The sequence below is a fragment of the Naumovozyma castellii genome, chromosome 6, assembly GCF_000237345.1.
Source record: "Naumovozyma castellii chromosome 6, complete genome".
In the NCBI taxonomy this organism is placed as follows: Eukaryota; Fungi; Ascomycota; class Saccharomycetes; order Saccharomycetales; family Saccharomycetaceae; genus Naumovozyma; species Naumovozyma castellii.
In genome coordinates this window covers 204,757-219,837 of record NC_016496.1, presented here as the reverse complement: position 1 = coordinate 219,837, position 15,081 = coordinate 204,757, and the positions used below count along the sequence as shown (strand labels likewise).

The 15,081-nt window shown below is 35.7% G+C and overlaps 6 protein-coding genes across 6 annotated transcripts; 3 read left to right on the top strand and 3 right to left on the bottom strand.

Moving 5' to 3' along the window:
* Positions 1 to 294: 294 nt before the first annotated feature.
* CAD1 (Cad1p) lies at positions 295 to 1,722 on the top strand (the record flags this gene model as incomplete). The annotated part of the gene is made up of 1 exon (XM_003676901.1): positions 295 to 1,722. The coding sequence occupies one exon, from the start codon at positions 295 to 297 to the stop codon at positions 1,720 to 1,722; it is 1,428 nt and encodes a 475-aa protein (XP_003676949.1).
* A 210-nt stretch (positions 1,723 to 1,932) lies between these two features.
* SIP1 (Sip1p) lies at positions 1,933 to 4,296 on the top strand (the record flags this gene model as incomplete). Its single annotated transcript, XM_003676900.1, has 1 exon — positions 1,933 to 4,296. One exon carries the CDS (start codon positions 1,933 to 1,935, stop codon positions 4,294 to 4,296), a length of 2,364 nt encoding a protein of 787 aa, XP_003676948.1.
* A 159-nt stretch (positions 4,297 to 4,455) lies between these two features.
* On the bottom strand, positions 4,456 to 5,595 carry NCAS0F01080 (uncharacterized protein; the record flags this gene model as incomplete). Its single annotated transcript, XM_003676899.1, has 1 exon — positions 4,456 to 5,595. One exon carries the CDS (start codon positions 5,593 to 5,595, stop codon positions 4,456 to 4,458), a length of 1,140 nt encoding a protein of 379 aa, XP_003676947.1.
* A 443-nt stretch (positions 5,596 to 6,038) lies between these two features.
* Positions 6,039 to 8,753, bottom strand: ARO80 (Aro80p; the record flags this gene model as incomplete). The annotated part of the gene is made up of 1 exon (XM_003676898.1): positions 6,039 to 8,753. The coding sequence occupies one exon, from the start codon at positions 8,751 to 8,753 to the stop codon at positions 6,039 to 6,041; it is 2,715 nt and encodes a 904-aa protein (XP_003676946.1).
* A 1,517-nt stretch (positions 8,754 to 10,270) lies between these two features.
* On the top strand, positions 10,271 to 11,533 carry PRI1 (DNA primase subunit PRI1; the record flags this gene model as incomplete). Its single annotated transcript, XM_003676897.1, has 1 exon — positions 10,271 to 11,533. The coding sequence occupies one exon, from the start codon at positions 10,271 to 10,273 to the stop codon at positions 11,531 to 11,533; it is 1,263 nt and encodes a 420-aa protein (XP_003676945.1).
* Positions 11,534 to 11,628: 95 nt separating this feature from the next.
* EGH1 (hydrolase) lies at positions 11,629 to 13,866 on the bottom strand (the record flags this gene model as incomplete). Its single annotated transcript, XM_003676896.1, has 1 exon — positions 11,629 to 13,866. One exon carries the CDS (start codon positions 13,864 to 13,866, stop codon positions 11,629 to 11,631), a length of 2,238 nt encoding a protein of 745 aa, XP_003676944.1.
* Positions 13,867 to 15,081: the final 1,215 nt, after the last annotated feature.

The window sequence follows — 15,081 nt, the reverse complement described above, 5'->3', positions numbered from 1 at the left end:
AGTTCAATCATTCAATTCAATTTAAGTCCATCTGATAGTATCTACGTACGTCTTTGATCTTTCTGACTGATTGAATGGTTGAGTCTGTAATCCACTCTCTGTCACTTCTCCGTTCTCGCAATTTGCTGTCTCCATCGACTCATTCAATTCCGGGTGCAATATATGGTTAGATTTTAACGCTACTGCCTCATTAAAAAACAGTTAATATTAATTAATCACTAGATCGCTACTCATAAACAGCTCAGAGAGATACCGCATTCATTCAACTATAACAATAATTACAACTACACTGACATGTCAACAACTGACGAACAACAACAACAACAACAACAGCCAGTAGTGGTAAAGAGAAGGGTAGGTAGACCAGGTAGAAAACCACTAGATACAGCCGCCAAAAACAGAAGAACTGCTCAGAATAGAGCTGCTCAAAGAGCATTTAGGGAAAGGAAGGAACGGAAGATGAAGGAACTGGAAGATAAAATTTCTGACTTGGAAAGAATCAAAGATAATAATGAAGTAGAATCCACATTTTTAAGAGACTACATGATGGATCTAATCTGCGATATGCAGAAATATAGACCAAATAACTCTACAGATTCTAAAGTGTTGAAATACCTTTCTTTGAAAAAGAAAAACCAACCTTCCATGAAGGCTACCAGTATAGACTCACTGATCGAAATGGAAAATAAAAAGACTGACGAAATATCGAAGGAATCTCCAGACTCTACCTTGAATAATAATGCTAATAATAATAATAATAATAATAATAATGATACAAATCAAGTACCCTCTCCAAATGAATCCACAGGTTCCCACATCTCATCACCTGATTCACAATCTTTGAAACATGATGAAGGCCTTCGACTACCTTCATTTTCTAACAAATATGACATAAATTCACATGATGGTGGAGGCATTACCTCCTCTAATTGGATAGATAACATATTTGATGGAGATACAGCAGAGGGATTACCATCATTCCCTGCAAGTATATCGTCATCTTCCGAGACACCACCTGTCAATGCAAATGACAACGACCACAGTCACGTTGATTTTACTAACAATTTATTAGATCATAATATGATTTTTACAAATGAATTCAGTTTCCATAATCAATTCGATGATCATCCGATTATAGATCTAACAACACAACAAAAGCCAACACAACAACAACAGCAACAAGCATTTGTTATCTCAAATACATGGGATTCAAATTCAAATGGAAATTCCACTGATAATGATACTCAAAGTCTCATAGGAAATAATATTAACAACAATAATCCTCTCATCGATTCAAATTTGGCATTCCCTACCGATATTAACGAAAATGAAGTATTCGTCAAACAGTACCAGGAGTATGTATCTCAGCAACAACCAGCTGAACAGGACACTATTACATGCCCATGCCAGCATGCCGATACTGGTGCCGATGATGATGATGAGGAAATTGAATGCGAGTTCATATCGAGAAATCTACTTAATAACGAGTCCATTCCAAGTATACTCCGAGATAAAACATCAATCGATGGCGGTATGGCCTGTAATAAATACTCTAAATGTTCTGCCATTTGGAAAAGATTTAAAACACAGAAACCAAAATTTAGTGACGATGATATAGATTCACTTTGTCAAGAACTAATTACCAAGGCAAAATGTTCCGATGAAGGAACCATTGTCATCAGATCCAGAGACGTTAAGAATACTCTCAGGAAACATTTTTAGTCATATTACATCTTATTTAACTTAATATTTTAATATCTTAATATGTAGTCTATCGCTTAGTCGTGCGCAGCGATTTCAAAATTTTGGTGCAAATCTCAAACGAACAAAGGAAAATGATATAATAGTAAGCAACTGTTTTCCCCAGACAGATCTCAACGACAAGTATAAATTACGTACTTCACTGCATTCTAGACGACATTCACATAACTCATGGATATGGGTAATAATCCTTCCAGTTCCGAACACACGCAAAAGGATAAAGAAGAAGAAGAAGAAGAAGAGGCAATTAAAGATACGATTATACTTCATAATAAACATCTAGATCATCTGCAAGACGAAAGAAAGGGAAGCATATCATCCAACTTATTCACAAACAAAAATAGCTCGAAGAGACATGCAACTTCAATAATGTCTCAAAGTAAAGTTACTAATGACAATATTCAGAATCCACCAGAAACAGTTTTTTTCAAGAAGGGATACTCGATAAGTAGATCTATGCAAGATGATTCAGATATTAAAACAGAAGGGCAGGCAACAGTTGATTCGGAAAATATACATGAACCAATGGCATCTTTATCGTTGAAAACTTCAATGGAAAACGATGAAAATAGGAAATCATTTTCCTTCATGTCTCCTGGACCGGCCAATCCTACAGTGGAACAGACAAAGCATGATGTTACTAATAAAGAGAATTCATTTGAACATCGTCCAAGTATAGTCACTTTGAAACAAACGCTAAGTGGGACTAAGGTTACTAATGATAACAATATCGATAAACTGAACAAGACCATTTCTTCATCGTCCAATAGTCAATCTGTTTCAACAGCATCTTCATCGTCAATTGCTAATAGAACTGGATCTATCGATATCCCAAAGGAAAACAGATATAATTTCAAAGATGCCATGGACACGATACCTAAACAACATTCCGTTCATGCTTATCAACATGATTATTTCACAATAAATGATGAGAATGCTAGAAATGGTAGCGATGGAAGGTTATCAACTTCAGGTGATAATAGCGAACCAGGCGTGCTACAAAATGTAGATATTGTATTGAATCAGTCATTTCTTAAGGATGCAATGAAGCGTGATATGAAAAGGAAAAGAACGGATACAGGAGCTTCCACTGCCACACCAGATATTGAGAAGCCCACCGAAAAGAAGAAACCGATCTCAGCGACAGCAGCAATGATGCTGAAACTATATGGTGATAAGAATCAAATGGAAAAGGAAGAGAAGAAAAGTAGTGGTAGCTATTCATATGCTGATCAGTATGAACATTCTACTAGTCAAATTAACTTACGAGAGGTTAAAAAGATAAAACATATAGAAAATGATTTTGTGGAGGATAATTTTGGAATCTCTTCTCCAAAAGAAATCAAAATTCAACATATTGATGATGTCAAAAATGCTCCTCCATCGTCTTTATCATCATCCATGTCCTCAAGCTCATTTGGACCTTCATCAGATGAACAGACGAATGATAATGTTCAAGTAGTATTGAAATGGAGAGACCAGATTGACAACCCAAAACACTGTAAGATTTCTATTGTAAGTGATGACATTAGTTCTGCCATACCTGCTAAGGCAACAAAAGCAGGAAAATTACCAATGTTATTTAATCCTATGATAAAAGAGTGGTACGTACCTAATCTTCTTTTACCTCCTGGTATTTATAGATTAAAATTTTCCATTAATGGAGATCTAACACATTCAAATTTCTTACCTACTGCAACTGACTCTATGGGTAATATTGTGAATTGGTTTGAAGTTCTACCAGGTTACGATACAGTGGAACCATATAGAGATGAAATTATTGAAACCACATTCCATACAAATGGGAGCCAAGGTACTCTACGAGACAATAATCCTACCACAATTAGATCCCGAAGATCCTCTTCTTTCGTTAGTGCTAATGGAGATTTAGCATCAATGACTCCTTATTCAGATTATACAGGGATTAGTAGATCAAATTCTGCCCTCAACAGTAAAAGAACTTCCTTAGTTTCACTAAGGGGTGTTGGAAAACTTGATTTATTTACACCCATGGAACCCAAAAAAATAGAATATTCTAATGAAATTCCAGAACTATTTAAAATTTCCAATAGTATTGAAGATGAGGACGACGACGAAGGTGATTATGGACATAATGAAACACTAAGTCCCTTTGAAGAACCAAGTTTTACCAATAGAGTTGTGGATTGTAACCAAGATAAATTATTTTCCGACCTTCAAAAAAATGGTAACATTGACGCTGAGACTGCAGAAATGTTATTCTTAAACAAATACCAAGTTCCAGACCTTCCGATTTATTTGAACTCAAGCTATCTAAATAAGATTTTTCTTCAATTTCAAAAACAACATAATGACCCCACACCCTCTGCAAATACGGCATCTACGATTGGTATTACTCATATCATCCCACATGTCAATTTAAACCACCTTTTAACGAGCAGCATCAGAGACGAAATCATCAGTGTAGCATGTACGACTAGATACCAAGGAAAATTTATCACCCAGGTGATGTATGCTCCATGTAATTATGGAAATCCTGAGATAAAATCTTCGTAACTTAATTTATGATATCATTTATTTATGACCTTCATTGCGTCTACCTTTTTGCATAATTATTTAATAATATATGACATTATTTAATAAGATTGTCTATCCATTCTTTAACAACGAATACTGATATTGATTGGGAATATTTTTTATTACTTAAGGAAGGAATTACTTGGATATTAAAATAGTTTTATATAATAATAACATTGAATTTCCTTTATTTGAAAGTAAGATATCTTGAAGAGTCCCCATTTCTAGATTATCCAATGAAAACTTGGAATCATATAATAACCATTCATCTAAAATGTTAGCAGTGTTTGGATCACTGCTCCTCTGCCTTATAGCTGTGAAAGTTTCTTTGCTTTGTGCGTTTTGAATAAGAAGGGAATGTAATACAAACCGTAGTTGTCCAGATTTATAAGAAAAAGTCTGTGTTGGTATATTTGAATGGAAGTTGCACGATGCACTCCGTAGATTCTCTTCTCTTGTTAATTTAGAGTCATCTTCCTTAATTTCATCTGATGAGATGATGCTTTCGGTCAAACTATCTATTGATTCATCCATCATTTCTGAAGGTGATTGAATTTGGTTTGCGCAGTTTGCATTTACTCGCATCAAAGACATGGCATGGATATAAGAATCAACGTCATCGTATTTTTCACTATCAATTGAAATATCTTCTGACGTTGCAGGTGTGCGATGGGAAACATAATTATGAAGTTTACTATGGTTGTTTAATAGACTAGGGAACGCTAGTATTATTGCGCCTTCCTCTTCGTTTTCCATAGTATGATCCATTGAATTACTAGCATAAAATAAATCCATATTAGTCTCTTCCTGTGGCCAGAGACATATGCTCGATATGCTCTTATTAATTTCCATTCCTTCGATATATACTGATTGCTCATTTTCTTCAGTTTGATTAAATTCCATGGATTCAATAAATGCAGCTTCATTAAAGCCACTTAAAGCGTCTGTTAATAAATAATGTTTCTTTTCAGTCTGTTTTGGTGATTTTGAAAACTCCATAACATTTATATATTGCAATCTTTCCTCGTTGAAGATCGACCCCAAGAATAATCTTTTAATTGAAACCTCCTGGCACAACATGCTTGGTACTGAAAGTAGGATTTTCTTTGACCCCTCATTGCCAGATGTAAACTGAGATTTAAAGTAAGCTTCTAAATGCTGTTGCCTTACCGAACCATTCACTAAGGCTTCAAAGTTACCTGATTGCAAATTTGATAGGTACCATGACCACATATCATCAATATCATCAGGGTAGTTTTTACTATGAGAGTCTATCATCTATGAGACAAATTGGAAATGGGTATATTTTCTTGATATTATATGTTAGTATATACGCTCACATTAAAAAGAGGATGATATGCTTGTAGGTCTAGGAGAAACAATATTTTTGAAGTCGCATCACTTTTATAAAGTGTATTTGACAGGTATCTGAAATTCCCCCACATTTTTAGGAAAAAGGCCCCGAGGAACGAAGCCATCCCATGACAGTGCCATTTTTACAGAATTGCCCAGATACTGCTCAAGATTTCTCAAGATCTCTCAAAATTCCCTCGGTCAAGCTTGTTACGTAACATTTGCCTTCACTGATATTCCGCGTATTTGACGTTTTTTGCTCCTTTATCGAAGAAAGTCCCGCAGAGACACTTTTGAGCCGTCATAATCTAATATTTCATCGCATTATCATCAGTAGCAACAATATATGTGAACGTTCCACGGATGGATCAAGAGCCGTCCGTGGAATGCTCATTGAATGGCTCACAAAGCTGTCTGTATAATTCTTCAAAGCTGGTGTTAACATCGCCACTTTGCAGATACCTTTGTTCGATCATTTCAGTCCAAGGTTCCACGAAATCAAGACCTATATCTCCCCCTACATTGAACCAATCTGTAACATTGTTAGATAAGGATGGGCCCTCATCCATAAAAGACATACTGTGAGCTCCATCGTCTGATAATTGCTCTTTGGTGGTGCTCTTTTGAGCATATGAAGGCGGCAGAGTTGAGGGCACATTACCGAAATTGGATGCTACGCCTTCTACACCATCAGGATTACTGTTCTCAATTAATATCTTTTGCTCTTCATTCTCGCCTGTATTGTTGTTGTTATTAGTCTTATCACGTAGCTTCATTTCTCTGCAAAGGTACATTAAAATTGCAGAATACCTTGTGCATAAATGTAATTCATCTGGAGCTGCCTCTTTTAATGTAATAGCTGCAGTTTGAATAGTTTGAATCGTCTCGTCCACTGAAATAGCACTTAAGCGTAGTATTGTGTTTGCTTCTGGATTCGTAGAAAGATCACTGCAGGTCAGAGTTAGATAACATTTAACAATGAAGGCAACCGATCTCACAATTCGTAGAACCCACCTCACAGGCATATATTTTAGCATGTTTAATTTATGGACTCTTCCCGCCGATTCCAGTATCTCCTTTGCTGCAATGTAGGCCTTTTCAACAAAACTAGCACATCTTCTTATTTCATTCAACTTGAGCTTATTTTCTTCTACATCAACCTGTAAGGCTAGTGAGTATATGTATAACTGGCAATAATAGTAATCGGAAATCATGGTCTCAGTGTTAATTTGTCGCGACATTTCAAATGCTTTACGTTTGTTTCTTCGCTGGTTTAACGAAAGTACCTCACCCTCCCTAATTTCTAATAGGGAACGGTAGTTATTATACCAACTTTCAATCAACGGTGCCAATATATTCAGGACAGCTAAATTGTGTCGTTGGTCGGTTGAAACAAGTCGCTGGTCACCTTTCTCATAATATATGGTTTCATATCCTAATATTAGAATTCGTAAAAGTTCCAATTTTGCTTTTTGTGTTGAGGTAAACTTAAGAGGTATAATCTGCTGGGTATGTTGTTGAGTATCCTCATCGTGATCAGCATAATATAAGGTATACTCATCATTTAAAAATTCTCGTTCTACATCTTGTAAGTATTCCTCACTTATACCGACCTCATTATCTAAAAGCTTAAGTATCCCATTCCACCTTGCTTTACTTTCATCATTTTGTAATATCTGTTCTAAGTAAAGCCGTTCATTGTCTACACCATTCAAATTGTCTATTCCATCAAGATTCCTTTCGTTAAATGATTGCGACAAAATCAATCCCTGATTCATATTGATAGCAGTATATGATTCCGAAATATGGGTTGCAACAAATACTTTTGCGCTGGTTTCAATAGCTCCAATATCCTGTGCTAATCTTACAGCAGTTCCTGTAAGCATCCATGCCATTCTATCGCTTCTACGAATTGCAGCAATACCAGTAAGTCCATCCTCATCTTTGTTTGGTTCTTGAGAAAATGATTCTCTCTTAGTCATATCATACTGCTCAGGATTATTTGCATAATCTGACCATTTCCAATGAATGGCACGGGGGTTCCACTCAGTAAATATGATAAATGCAAATATCGTGCCAATTGACCTGGTACTTGCCTCGGCCCAGACGGTTTGTGAAATTAATCGTTGACAATATATCCACAATTTTTCATGAACATGGATGTTTCGTTTCTGTCGACCTGGAGTGCCATTATAGCCATCAAATTCATCGAATGGATGATAACGAGATGAAATTGTCAATATTGCACATAACAAAATTGGATATCTTACTAATTCATCAGCATCTTGCAGTTGCAAGGGAATATGTGGGAAGAAGGGGTTCATAGTTAAGAAGAATAGATCAATTAACTCTCTAGCTTCTTCCTCTGACAGTAATTTTGATGGTCCTATGAATTCCATGTCAGATAGAGTTTGCGATGACTTAGGCCTTATGCTAATTGATTTTTCTAACTGGGGTAATGCAGATCTTCGAGAATTATGTGGTGTTGTTAATGGTGTGAGATAGTTTTCGTTGGGTGAGTCTTGCTGCTGGACAGGAGTATCGTTCTCTGATGTATCATTCGAAGCCCCATTCTTGGCAAGCTTTGCAGTTTCTTTAAATGATTCAGGATTACTTTGGTGAGCAACAGAATCTGCAGCTTTTGCCAAGAATTCCAATGAATTTTGCATTGATGCCAGTTCCAACTTCCATTTTTCTCTTGGAAGCCTCTTATATGTGTTCTCGGTCTTCTTAATCTTCGTCGTATGATATTGTGAGTTCAAGGTACTGTTTGCATCAACAGATAGTGCCCTCTTAATACCTGTAAATGTAGCCTGATTGTTTTTTCCATTCATCGTGCTCAAATTAGCAGAGCTCATACCGTTCCCACCTGATGAAAAGATGCAAGTTTTTCCTTCTCTTCTGCAACGTACACATGGCGGTTTATGAGGATTCTCAAGAGGTCCCAGATCACACTTCACTTTTCTCATTCTACAACTAATGCATGCTCTGAAACTTCTCTGCCATTTTATATCTCTACTCGATCTTTTTGAAGCAGTGGTTCCAGCTTCATCAATCGCCCTCTCATTAGAAGCTGATAGCATCTTACCAGAAAGTGTTTATTGGATGATCAGCTTTATTGGTGTCCAATATTTGAGAAGACTAGGCAATTTAAATGTTCTTATCGCGTGTGAAGAAAATCGATGCGTTTATTTTGATTGTGTAACGCGGAGTTGAACAGCTGTCGCTAAACGCTATTGCAAAGAAATGCCGAACAAAAATATATGAAGTGCTAGGAATATATAAAAGTTATAAAATGGTATTTGAGTATGCAAAGACGAATGCTTCTCTTAAAAGATTTGTATCTCAGAATACTATTGCACTCATTTGAAGATAGTTTAAGTGGTGTCATGAGCAAGGTTTTTAATGGGGTAAGCATCAACTTGGTCCAATTCCGACTCATCGACAGATTTTAAAGTTGAAAATATAATATTATTACGCATGTAACTATTTTAGTTAAGTACCTAAAAAGGATTCTGAAGCATTGAAAAGTTTAATTTAACTATGCCATTCGATTCTAGTGTACGTGATTGACGGTCGTAATTATATAATTCACTGGGCATGAGCTCATTGTCATCGTACATCCTCCATTAGTATGATGGTTGTTACTAGTGTGTGGTAACTTAATAAAGTTTTCTCTTCCAATTTGGCAACAATTTTTTTATTGGACTGTGGCTCTTTTTCTAGATCTTTTCCGGACTTGAGTGGTTTTATTCCCAGCAACACGATGGGCATCCGATAATTATCAAGGCTGCCAGCATTCACATCCTGGCTACCTTTTAAGCTACATACTTCTTTAGGGAATAATGATATAATCAAGCGTGGATTTTCATTGGAATGGTTCGAATCGAAAAGGCCCAAACAATTAGAAACAGACTGTTCTCTTATAGAGGTTGTCGAATCTAGCAAGTGTGCTATCAATTGGAAGTTTGATCGCAGGTTTGGGTGAAAGTCTCAGAAATATTATTCTGTTTTGGCTGTAACTATGAGTGTAGTAGGGTTAGTGTTTGAGAATAGATAGCTTGCTGTTTCCGAGCGTTGTGAATCATTATTGATATATTTAGGTTCGAATGCAGTTTCATTTTTGGAATCTGATAACTGCAGCGTCTGGTTCTAAATTGGTGTGGCCACCGACATCTACGCCACCCTCGCTATCATATATAGATAGTGTATGAGATGACAGGACAGCATGCTATTTCCCTTATCATCCAGATATTATTCAATAGGTGGCTGTTTAATAGCAACATATGTATCAATTAAAATTTATCTAGTTCAGAATAATTTTAGGTTTCAAGCTCTGGTATAATATGTGTTCAATAAGTTAACTTTTACCTAAGATTAGCCGCCTTCAAAGTTTATTTCCTTGCATTGTTCTGTTACTTTTCTCGAACTGATTGTTGTTGTTACCCGGTTGGTGCTTTTGGAAAGAGCTTGGGATTTTTCTCGAACGCGTTAATTCAATAATTATCGTTATTTATTGCTATCAACAAGAAGCTCTTTTGATCTTACCATCAACTACAACAGCAAAAACTCTAGGTCCCCCATATATATAGCACCGAAAATGACCGACGTTAAGTCAGCAACTCCCGCTTTAAAAAGCGAAACAAAACCTAGTGGACCGAGCTCTTCCGATATGGAATACTATTACAAACATCTATATCCTTTCAAGCCTATCTTCAATTGGTTAAATCACTCTGTCAAACCAGGAAGGGATATTACAAATAGGGAATTTGCAATGGCTTTTAGATCAGGAGCATACAAAAGATATAATTCTTTCAATTCGTTGCAGGAATTTAAAGCACAGATAGAAAAGGGTAATCCGGATAGATTTGAAATAGGTGCAGTTTATAATAAGCCACCCAGAGATAGAGATTCCCTTTTAAAAAGTGAAATGAAGCCTTTGGAAAAGGAACTTGTTTTTGATATTGATATGGATGACTATGATACCTTTAGAACTTGTTGTTCGGGAGCTCAAGTCTGTGAGAAATGTTGGAAGTTTATTTCCCTTGCGATGAAAGTAATGAACGTTTCCCTAGAGGAAGACTTTGGCTATGACGATTATATATGGATATTTTCGGGTAGGCGTGGTGCTCATTGTTGGATAAGTGACAAGCGCGCAAGAATCTTAAATGATTTGCAAAGGAGAAACGTTTTAGATTATCTGAACGTTGTCAGGGATAGAACAGCAAGCAAAAGATTAGCACTAAAACGACCATATCACCCCCATGTTGCACGTTCTTTGGATATATTAAAGCCTTTCTTTGTTGAAATAATTCTCGAGGAACAAAATCCATGGGAAGATGATGAGCATGCGATCCAAACGTTACTGCCGGGACTTCATGATAAACACCTTATTGAGCAATTGAAAGTGTTTTGGAAGGCAAATCCCAACCGATCAAGTAGGGAGAAATGGGGTGATATTGATCTACTTGCGTCTAAGGAGTTAAAGGCTAACAAGAAGCAGGATGCCATCAATAGACTTCGTGAATGCAAAGAAGATTTGGTTATTGCAACGCTGTATCCAAAATTAGATGTTGAAGTTACCAAACAGACAATCCATTTATTAAAGGCACCATTTTGCATTCATCCTGCTACGGGGAATGTCTGTGTTCCTATTACAGAATCATTTACACCCAGGGATGCCCCAAAATTACTGGATTTGCAGAACGAGATGGAAAAAAATAATAATGAGGTAAAGATGACTTCTTTAGAACCATTTATTGAGCACTTCCAAACCTATGTGTCGAAAGTGATTAAAGATGAGGATGTGACAAGAAAAAGAGAAAGAGAAGAAGAAGAGGTCGATGGATCTTTGGATTTTTAAATATTGAATGTCTTCTATGTGTGATATTTAGTTTATGTGTTTATACCTATAACTATATTCTGAAAAGGAAACGCCTAGTCTTATCATAGCAGACATCAATTGATGACGCAATTTGGACTTGATTCTTTTGAATTAGGACTAGATGATGTGCCGGTTTGTATCATGATATACTGTAATCCCGAGTTATGTGACCAAATCAGAACTTGATGTTCCGAATCGTAAGAAAATGATCCAGATGAAGCTTTAATTGTCACATATTCTATTGGAAAATGGTATGATGGTAAGAAAATGTACGTTTTGCCATTGGAAAAATCTGAGTTGGCTTTACCAATTATTTTTAGCTTATAAAACTTTCGACGAAGTTGAAATTCAGCTTTTTCGAAATGTCCATGGATACTAATAGGGAATGGCCTTAGAAGGGCATCCAAAGCACGGAAACCACTTAGGTCCAAAGAATCAACCTTCACATAATGATCCAAACATGGGATATCTTCATTCACTCGTTTAATATACTCGGGAATTACTCGATTTTTATTCTGGGTTATAGAAGGATTTTTGGCAAATCCCTTTGCGATATCCTGAGATGACCAAATTGAAAAATCTTCGTTATTCCAATTATCACCCCATTCATGAGAATTACTACTGCAATAGCACCACAGGCTAAAAGAAAGATTGTTTCTTTCTAACGCATAGCCAATAGCATCCATTGCCGCAGTTTGTGCAGCATAATCCCCTGATAGATAGGACATTTTATTATTCATGTCAAAGGGCATACCAATCTCTGTAAAAAAAGTAGGTACCTGTTCTCCCAAAACGGTGCGAACCTCTTCCTTCATCAACTTCAGCTGGTTGTCAAAAGATTTTCTTATATTTTGCTCACCAACGACCAAACTAAATACTGGGTTGGAATATTTTTTGCGTACAATTCCAAAAGTATCGACATTAAAATACTTATTCCAGGTCTTGAACATTAGAGAGAGACCATCATAGAAATGACATGCACAAATTGTTTTGGTATCTATCAAATCTGTGTCAATTAATTTGGGTGGCTTTCTAAATACGGGTGGTTGAAGAAACAAAAACCTTGTCTCATCTACTGCTCTAAATCTGGTATGTAAGTGTTTATAATATTCAACAAAATGGTTATTAATGAAGAACTCTTCATTTATTTCTTGGGCCACATCTTTTTTTCTGGAAAAGTATTCTGGGTCAAGTAATTCACCTCCATTCTCTGTTAATTTCCATACCTCATGTTGACGCCATATACATTTATATGGTTCCCATTCATTATTTCTTGACCAACCATACTTGGCATCTATAGCATCTCTTTCTTCTCTTGTTAACCAAGCTTTTTCCTTTCCGCAACTAACCCTTTTCGGTTGAGTTTCAGAAGGTCCAAAAATAGAAATGGAATATTGCTTTACTGTCACATCAATCCCTTCCCCAAGTAAAAAGCTTTCATATGCTGTAGGAGTCGTTCCTAGCTTCAGATCCCTTTCTTTGGGTATTTGTGATAAATTAGTATCTCCAATATATCCACAGTTTGGTTCATTGATGCTCTCCAATCCAATGACACAATTATCTTCAAATAATTCTGGGGCTTTTTCTATAATCCTCTGGTAGAACTCCATGATTGCATTGATAAATTTCTCTTGTAGGTAGTCTTGTATATTTTTACCATTTAAGATGCATTTAGGTGCAAACATTTTCCCTGCAAAAAATAACGTAAACATTGTTTGACAAGCTAACCTAAAGTAGTTTGTTGGCCATAACATTTTTGGATAATCTGGAATACTTTCATTATTCTGAACCTCTCTTTGGAAAAAATAATTATGCAGTATTGCAGCTTCAGTACTTTTGAATCTACTAGGTTGTAGTCCTGCTGCATATAGAGTCCAGAGTGGGGCTCCTGATCCACCAGTAAATCTAGACCAAGCATCTTGGTGAGGATCAAGGTAAACATATATTCCTCCTAGTATATTTATCTTTTGAAGAACTTGGATAACATAATCCATATACTCATAATCATACTTTCCTGGACCTTCATGCTCCAAAGCTTCCCAAGTAAATGGGAATCTTATCGTGTTGTATCCTAAAGATTTTATCCTATTTATATGCTCTTCAATCTTGTCTAGGGGTAAAGGATGATTTATAAAACTAACATCTGGAGCACTTTTAAACAAGTTATCCTCAATAATTGGACAATGGGTAGACTGAAAGGGTGTGAATGGTATTTTCACTGATGGATCCAGATTCACACCTCTTAGTTGAATAACGTTCCCTTTTGTATCTGTAAATTCACCTTTTTTTGATATAAGGATTTTTTCCTGCATTAATTTAAGACTGTAGACTGAAACCTTAATACGTGTGACCTTGACCGTCTGTTAAACGGTTTTCGTTATAAAGCAATTCCTTGATATAAAATGAAATGCTGCTTCAAGCCTTGGAGTTTTTTATTTTCGGAATTTCCCTTATACGAAGAAACTTCAAAATCTCATGATTAGATGGCGAAAGAGCAGCAGGATGGCGGGTTTCCTAGAAATTACTAGCTACTGATAAGAATTCAGTGTAGATACTGTTAGATACGAATATATTGACTAATTATTGAAGTTACGTAACTCTGGTTACTATTATAGTTATATTGTTGGAAAGGACCTTTTGTAATTTACACCTCCGTTCAATTTATAACATAATTACAGCTGTAATATTACTTAAAAGTAATAGCTTATTTCTAACAATAATTGGAAGTTGAGTCAACAAGCGGTCTTTCGACTTTAGCAAAGGGTTAACAATGAAAATTTTCTCCACTCTTGTTTAACTTCATATATTTTACTTGGTGGCATCCAACTGCATGATCAAGAGGAGAGATAAGAGTAAATCACCTGTAACACATAGGGTACATAAAATAATAATAAACGAAAGGATAATCATAAATCTTACTATCGATAAAATATTTCTAAAAGATTTCGCTTTAACAAAGCAATTGGTTATTAGAATATTGTTTAAATGTCTCAATTATTCATTCTATAGTGTTTACAATGTTTTCTAGTTTAATTTAAAAAAAATACTGGTAAACCCTATTAGGTCTTTATAAGTATAAACACTTTAACCCTGATTTTAAATTCTCAAATTAAATACAGGGTAGCAAAATAAACACTAATTATTAGCGCCGGGTTAAAAATTATTATATTTAATGACGAATTTTATTACAAAATTAAAACATATGCTAAACTTTTTTTCCGTAACTACGATTAAACTTTGCTCCGTTAAACTTTGAATTAATGCGTTGAAAGTTAGTTTTGATAAAGAAAAGCGGTTTGAAGCTTTGAACCAACAAAAATTTGTCCTTCAGAACGTATTGGCACATCAACAGTTGGAAGTTGTCGGTTTTTATAGTAATCTACTTATCTATAAAAGTTTGATATTTACTAGTAGTAAAATTTTCCGAACTAGACTATAGAGTAAACATTCCTCTCCTTGGATTACTATTAGAGGATAAAAAATCTATATGCTTGAATAATTATTAACATCTCATGTACCCTCAATTA